At 38.9% G+C, this 7,984-nt stretch overlaps 3 protein-coding genes across 3 annotated transcripts; all 3 read left to right on the top strand.

The window, feature by feature from the left end:
* Positions 1–2,173: 2,173 nt before the first annotated feature.
* Positions 2,174–3,049, top strand: Cbr-mrps-16 (the record flags this gene model as incomplete). Its single annotated transcript, XM_002630677.2, has 3 exons — positions 2,174–2,320; positions 2,366–2,492; positions 2,898–3,049. The coding sequence occupies 3 exons, from the start codon at positions 2,174–2,176 to the stop codon at positions 3,047–3,049; spliced, it is 426 nt and encodes a 141-aa protein (XP_002630723.2).
* A 371-nt stretch (positions 3,050–3,420) lies between these two features.
* CBG02408 lies at positions 3,421–5,898 on the top strand (the record flags this gene model as incomplete). The annotated part of the gene is made up of 7 exons (XM_045242582.1): positions 3,421–3,851; positions 3,896–4,022; positions 4,066–4,951; positions 5,003–5,178; positions 5,230–5,341; positions 5,393–5,574; positions 5,620–5,898. The coding sequence occupies 7 exons, from the start codon at positions 3,421–3,423 to the stop codon at positions 5,896–5,898; spliced, it is 2,193 nt and encodes a 730-aa protein (XP_045092311.1).
* A 330-nt stretch (positions 5,899–6,228) lies between these two features.
* Positions 6,229–7,861, top strand: CBG02409 (the record flags this gene model as incomplete). Its single annotated transcript, XM_002630679.1, has 7 exons — positions 6,229–6,374; positions 6,422–6,489; positions 6,538–6,668; positions 6,720–6,820; positions 6,867–7,028; positions 7,073–7,635; positions 7,686–7,861. The coding sequence occupies 7 exons, from the start codon at positions 6,229–6,231 to the stop codon at positions 7,859–7,861; spliced, it is 1,347 nt and encodes a 448-aa protein (XP_002630725.1).
* Positions 7,862–7,984: the final 123 nt, after the last annotated feature.

The following is a 7,984-nucleotide window of genomic DNA, read 5'->3' as shown; positions in this document are numbered from 1 at the left end:
ACCTGAAAAAACCGGTATCTTTTAATTTGCGCGTGTGAGACTACTTTCATGAACTCTGTTATTATCTTATCTTTAGATCTAATCTACGGGGGCTATATAAGCTGGAGGAATCAACGAAAAGTCAGAACGGAAGAGACTGGAGGAAGAGTTCTAACGAGGTTCCAGGGCAGCTGGGATGGTCCCATCAATCTACGAAGACAGCGTCAAATCGGACTTCAAAGCTCAAAGATGAACACCGAAGGATCATCAACGAATGGACAAGCACAACCACAGCCAATACAGTCAAAAGGAAGTTGGATGTTGGATGGAGTCGGGTGCTTTCCACTAGCGCTTTTTCACTGCTAGGAAGCTCTTGCGCACGCTGTTCATCGTTGTTTCATTTTTTAAATCTTCTAATTTTTTGTCAATGCTTACTGGAAGCAGTGAAAAAAGTACTAAAAGGCCTTCAGGGTCGCCATGTTTGGGGTTCATGGCTAGGTGAATATCATTTCCACTGAACGTTTTCCCCTTTAACAATTGACAAAAATCAATTTTTGAAAAAATGAAATGACAATAAATAGCGTACGCATAGCTTCTTAGCAGTGAAAAGTCTCATGGAACTCATGGAAATTAGTCAACTGTCGCTTCGTTTTCGAATATTTTCCTATTGTAATCCTGTTCATTTTTTATTACTCTTCGCTACAGTAATCCTTATCAGTTTTGAATATTTTTCCCTACAGTAATCCATTTCTGTTTCCAATTTTTCCCGTATAGTAATTCTTTCCATATTCGAATTTTTCCATCTACAGTAATATTTTTTCAATTTTCAATTGTTTTCTCCTACAGTAATCCTTCCTAATTTTCTAACAATTCCGTTACAGTAATCCATTTCTATTTCAAATGTTTCCACTACAGTAATCCGAAACATCTATCCGAAACATGTAATTTCTGATTATTCTTCTCCGAAACTTTTCCCTAATGCCATTTTTGTGCACCCCAATTGTTATTTCGTTATCGTTTGTACCCCGTTGTACTCATAAACTGCGGAATTCTTTGCTCCCGAAATGATGATTAGAAACATTCTTTTTTCCGAAAAATTGTTTTTTTCGAAATCCCTCGTTTCATTCACCACTGAATAAACGAATCTAATACATAACTTTCACCTACATTTTCATGCATACTTGTAAAATTCCGGGCCGGCCCGCCAAAGCTCGAGCCTGAGGAAAATTTCAAGGCCCGGGCCCGGCCCGGAAGGCCCGGTAGCAAAAATTTTGTCATTTTGAATCAAACTTTGAGCTCTCAATACAATTTTCTATATATTTTTTGTGCTTTTTGGATTGTTTGTCCGTTTGGTCAAAAAATATTTTAAAAACTCGAAAAAAATCACATAAGGGTCCCCCCTTATGTGTTTTTTGAAATTTTCAAAACTTGTGGAATGACAGGCCCGCGGGGCCGGGCCGGTCCTCCGAAATTTGGGAAAAAGCCCGGCCCGTTACAAGTATGTTTTCATGGACAGCTTGCATCTTTCTGCGCGTCAAAGGCGCGACAGCCATTTGTCCGCAAACACCCTGCTCAAAGTTGCGTACATCGCATTGGACTTCACGACGGCGAAGTTTTTTTTTCTTTCGCTTCCACAAATATTACTTTTATTCATACTTGTAACGGGCCGGGCCGGGCCGGGCCGGGCCTGTCATTCCACAAGTTTTGAAAATTTTAAAAAACGCATAAGGGGGGACCCTTATGTGATTTTTTTCGATCAACAAATTTTTTTCGAGTTTTTTTTTTGATATTTTTTGATCAAACAGACAAACAATCCAAAAACACAAAAAATAATGAAGGAAATTGTATTGAGAGCTCAAAATTTGGCTCAAAATGACAAAAAAATTTTTGNTACCGGGCCTTCCGGGCCGGCCCGGAATTTTACAAGTATGCTTTTTTGAGACTATTCCGTTCGGCAGAAAAGGGCAGTCTTCGAGAAAATTATTCCATCGAAAAAAACTTTTCCTCACAATCAGAGATTTCATATAAGTTTGATGTCGATTCGAAAATTCAAAAATTGGGTCTAAGCTTGTTATGTTGTAATTCAATGTGTTCCTCATTAAATTGCTTTCAAGCCTTTACTATATTTTATTAGACAAAGTTTTTGCTTTTATTTTCAGACTTCGCTGTCTATGAGCCTCATCAAGTGCTGGAAATGCGTAAATTAGTGATTCCAAAGTACTTCGGACGTCCTTCAATCGGTTTGGCACTTTTTGGCTGCACGAACCGTCCGTTCTATCACGTTTGTGTGTTCCCGGATAGAGCTTTGGGGCGAAGATACGAGGGTAATATTCTTGAGCAGGTATTAAAAAAAACTATTGACAAAATCATTAAAAACAAAGTTAAGGTGGGAACGTTCGATCCACTTCCAAATCAGAAGAACGAGAAATTGGTGGCATTAAACTTCGGTCGACTCAAATATTGGATCGGAGAGAGAAACGCACATATTTCTGTGCCAGTTCTCGAGCTTCTTGGTATGTCAAAAATGTTAATGGGGTTATTCAGGGAGTCGGCAAAAAAGGAAAAAAAAACTCCGCGAAAACTAGGAGAGTGTTCCAATCTGGCTGAAACTTTGGGGAAAACTGGAGAAAACTATAGGAAACATTTTGCCAAATTTGGGGTCAAAATATCAACTTTGAAAATTCTGAAATTCCAGCCAAATTTTCAAAGTCGATATTTTGACCACAAACTTTGGCAAAATGTTTCCTATAGTTTTCTCCAGTTTTCCCCAAAGTTTCAGCCAGATTGGAACACTCTCCGAGTTTTCGCGGATTTTTTTTCCTTTTTTGCCGACTCCCTGTATAACCCCATAAGATATCTGAAAAATTTTTGGGCATCGATGGCGGGAGTAGGTCAAATTTTCAATTGTCTCGTTACAGGTTTGTCGGGACTCTTCCCAATCCATCCCAAATCTTTTATTCGAGCGAAGGACAACCGAGCGCTAATCGCTGATCAACAGTTGAAAGCGGTTGCTGAAGCATCAAACGCCGAGAAACTCAGCGAAGAACAGGTAAACTCAAAAACTCTGTAGTATAGCAACACGATTTTTGACACTTCCTAACATTAGAAAAAACTGGAGATCTTCAAAAACGTTTGCTTGTACAAACAGATCGGTTTCACCTTGTCGCCCCTCGGGGTGAAATGTCAACAAATTAAGTTCAAATTCTTCACATGTTTACAATCGGATATACTTTTAGCACCAATCAATTTAAGCATAAATCCATATTGAGAGCAATGTATTCATAATTACAGGTTTCGAGCGGCGCCACATCGACCTCTCACCCCCAATAGTCTTTTACCTTCCCCTTTAGAAGCTCTTTGTTGTTCTCTTTTCCTTATTTCTTGTTGTTCAGTTTGTTGTTCTCTCTATTCGAATTTATTATTTTTCTTCAATGATATAAAATGAGCCCATTTTCTGTGACTAACTTTCGAACTTTTCTTCCAACGGGCTGTCCCACCAATCTTCTCTATTTCTATTCTATCTCTTTTCTAATCACTACTTCTTCGTTAGTATATTCTTTACCTGCCACCTCATCTGCCCGCAATGCTTCTGACTATGTTCTTCGTAACGTCTTCGAAAATCAAGATCAGTGCTACAAGGACTCATTTGTCTATGTCAAAGACGTAGATGCCGGGAAATCCAAGCTCTTCACAACCTACCCAACGACAAAAGAATGCTCAAATCGACTAAAGTTGAATGGTAAGTTAGTTAGGAGAATCTTCCAGTTCCACTATGAAGAAGCTTCAGATCTTCCTGATAAACTTCCCACTTGTCCTCCAGGATTAGTCGATTTAGAGGTAATTCCAGCGTATTTTGGATTATCACAGCTCAGGTAAAATATTTGAATTAAATTTCTAAACACAACAGACTGTTTAGTTATCCCTATGCCAATTTGAACATTTCGGTTATGGCACATTCTCCTGTAGACACAATCGCTTTCCGTCTCCATTGCCTTCATGCATCCGATGGATCAGACGTGTATTGCTCTGACTTGAAGGATATGGTAACTAACAAATGAATAGAATTCATCAGATTTTCTGTTTTAGTATATAAATGGAGTGAAAGAATGGCCGTGTCGTGCAATTCAACTATCCACAAAGGTCCAGTATCCGGCAAGGTTTTCATATGCATGCTTTCGACTGACGTCATACTCCGTCTACGCCATCAATGCTACAGTGCTACCTCAAAAATGTAGAGTCACAACTATAGTCACGGCTCCCCGGTTCGAAGAGTTGTACCCTGACATGCTTGTCGATCCATCAATCAGTAAAAAGGAAATCGCTACAAAGGATCCATTCTGGGCGCCCATGATTGCTGTAGATTTTAGCGATGAAAATGCTATTTGGATTCGGTTGGGAAAAGCACCAAGAGCAGAATGTGATACTATAAATGTCAATGTTTACAAAGAGCACGATGATGATTCTGAAAAGGTGAACTTCGTCGCTGCACTGTCAATCAAGTGTCCAGAAACCGCTATAAAGTGGGAAAATCAGAAAGCTGGAAAGTATCTTCTGTCCGCCTACGTACTAATTCGAGGATGTAAATTTATCTGCGAACCAAATGCTCGTGGCTGCACTCAATGCTTCCGAACGCATCTCAACCTCGTAATTCATGAAACACGAGCTTCGTTGACCTGGTTAACAGTGCAGAAGATCAAAGACTACGGTCTCGAAATTTTCTTAGCCATTGTTAGTATACTGTCGATTGGATGCGTCGTGGTTATAGTCGCTGTTATAGTTTTCCTTCATAAGAAGAGACAAGAAGCAAATCGTGTTCAAGAAATTCGGTTATCAGATTTTGTGAAAACAATGCTGGTGTATGCTGATGATAGTGAACTACATACGAACTGTGTCAAACATCTCGTCGATAATCTCAGACATTGTTCTACTGTTGAACCTATCTTCGATTTAGAAAAACTTATCACAGCAGAGCGTAAGTTATCGTTTATCTGAATAGATGTTTAACGAAACATGTTCTTTTCAGAAGTTGTACCGTCTCGTTGGCTCATTGAGCAACTCAGCACTCTTCAGAAATTCATTATCGTCATATCGGACTGTGCTGTCCGAATCCTCGACTCAGAAGCATCCGAAACTCATCATCTAGTGCAGTCGCGTCCCTTTTCAGACCTCTTCGGACCAGCCATGGACATTATCATAGGAGTAAAAAAAGTAAATGTTCAGAAAACGATTACAATTTGAATTGTATTACAGGATGCTACTCGGAGACCAGAAGAAGCTCGTAAAAAATATGCAATCGCCAGATTTGAAATTTCCCCAGAAGTTCCAGCTAATCTCGCAATCCTTCGACTTCCTACATTCATTCGTTAGTTGTTTCTCATTCATCAATATTGAACATCTTTCCTTTTTTTTTCAGTTCCAAAAGATTTTAGTCGTCTGACAGCGTTCTTGCACAGTTTGGATTATGGAGAAACTTTTAACATCACCTCAAACATATCCAAATGTCGTCTTGATGACTGGGCACTGGCTATCTACCGAACGACAATTTTCACTCGTGAAAATCCTAATTGGATTGATACAAGGTGGAAGCCAAAAGATGTGAGTGTTTTGAAGATGAGATCACATCGAATTTTGGTTTTTTAGGAGCAGGATGTCATGAACTTGAAGCGGGAAACACCAGTGACATTTACTTATTCCAACGAGGAAGGTCGAATTGCTGCATCGAAAAAGTTCAATTTGATTCCACCAAAAGAAGGTAGTGAAGTAGATGAGGTGGAGGAAGGAGAGATCTCACAGAAAGAAGCCTCGGCTCCCGATGACGAGACAGCATTTTTGATAAAACCACCAGCCCTTGATGACATATCTGATTCCGACGAAGATGAAGAAGAAGATCAAGGATCCAATACTATCGTAGCACTCTGATGATCTTTCTATTACACTATTTTTTGCTTATTGTGTGATACATGGTATATCTGATTTAAATTTATCTTAAGGTTCCTCGAGATTTTTATAGACTAAGTCTTGATTCCTCTTTCAAACTTCCATCCCGGCTCAAAGTTTGTTCGATTTTCCCATCATTTTTGTTTGTTCGTCGCGGTCATTATTAGGCTTTATCTGAATAAATTTTTCGTTTTCAAGCATTGCTCCTGTCCAGTTTGCGGTATGATTCCGAACTCGATATCATCTCCCATAACAGAGATGTGATTATGCATCGTTGTTTTTCAGTTCATGATCCCTTCAATAAATCAAGAAATGCCCTCTTCTTCGTCATCATCATCCTACGAAGACTCTGAAGATGACTATCGGGAAGAAAACGAAGAAGACGAGGCGGAAGATCATGACGATTGTGAAGCTGGCCCATCAGTTGACAAAGAAAAAGTTAAAACTGTTGGACATTCGTGAGTATGAGATTTCAGAGGAACTAAATAATTTAGAAGATTTTTAGTTGTCCTCACTGTGAGAAGACTTTTCCATACCCCAACAAACTACGAGTTCATTTGAAAACGCATGAATGTAAGAGCATTTATACTTTTTTTTTTCTAGTTGTGTTTCTTTTTTCAGATAATCGTTATCAATGCTTCGAATGTCCCTCGCCGCAAAATTTCAATTCATTCAACGAGTTGAAAAGTCATCGGAAGTTACTTCACAGTCAAGCCGTTCACAAGTGTCCGCAGTGCTCATTTACCACTTCGGTATCTATTTTGAATTTCAAATTTCCTTATAATAACTAATTTATTTTCTAGAAACCTGCATTCATTCGACGCCACATTCAATTAAGTCACATTAACGGTATTCCGTGTACGGTCGCTGGGTGTTTTTTGAAAGTAGCGAAAAACCGGATGAAGTCAGTCAATAGCTTAATTTATATTTATTTTAAATATTTATTCCAGAGCTCATATCAAAGAAGTACATTCTAAGTCTGTAGAAACACCATCGAGACCAATACGAGCTAAATTGTCTTTCCATAAATGCCCCATCTGCGCGTATGAACCAGATCAGTCGATTTTAAACGCGGAAGAACAGTATAGAGATCTGATGGCTCATATCAAAAGGTTCGTGAATACTGTTATGATCTTCTAATTACTTTATTTTTTAGTGTTCATGACGACAAAGGACGAAAATTATGCACGTTTGGTTGTGACGCAGTTATCCGTTCTGAGGAAGACAAGACACACTGGCAAACGTGCCCCAGATTTAGCACGGATGAGCCAACGACTTCTACTTCAAGACTAGTTGATGACGGGTGTGGTGACACGAATACGGTCACTTCACAATCAATTGTAACCGAGACTTCTGGTGACTATCCGACTGACTTGGAATCGGATACGGAGGTGGAAAAAATCGAATTATTATCGAATTCTTTGATAGAAGCAGATTTGGAGGAGAAGGGAAATACAGAAGAACCACCGCCGAAGAAGTGCAAAATGGGAGAAGAATCAATGGAAAGAAGATTCAGTTGTGAAGTGTGTAGTAAAGTGTTCATGAAATGGGAGTATGTCAGGAAACACTTCAACGCTTGCCATTCGAAACAAAAAACGCCTCGAGTTTTAAAAAAGCAATTCAAATGTGAACGAAAGTCACTAAAAAATGAAGAGGACCTATGTGGAAAATCATTTAGAACAGAACAGGCTCTTCAGGATCACTACAACGTTCATGAAGGTAATTTAAATTCTTAGATAGTCGATTTTCAAATGTATTCTATGTTCCAGGAGTCCAACCGTATGCATGTGTCACTTGTAATCAAAGGTTTTACGCCAGAGATCGATTTGCTGTCCATTTATCCAAATATCATCTCACGAGCATCAAGGATCTCACCGCCAACAGTTCTATGTTTGGAACTGGTAACGTACAAAGTGAAGGGCAACCATCTCATGAGAATAATTGATTATAGAGGTTTTTATACTTGTTTTACCCGAATTCTTTTTTTAGGACATTGAGTATGTTGTTTCATTGTTTGTTTGTTACTGTTTACTATTATAAACTTAAGCTTTATTATTTACACTGACAG

This window comes from Caenorhabditis briggsae (genome assembly GCF_000004555.2).
Source record: "Caenorhabditis briggsae complete genome, chrII, whole genome shotgun sequence".
NCBI lineage: Eukaryota > Metazoa > Nematoda > Chromadorea > Rhabditida > Rhabditidae > Caenorhabditis > Caenorhabditis briggsae.
This window is presented reverse-complemented; position numbering and strand designations above follow the sequence as displayed.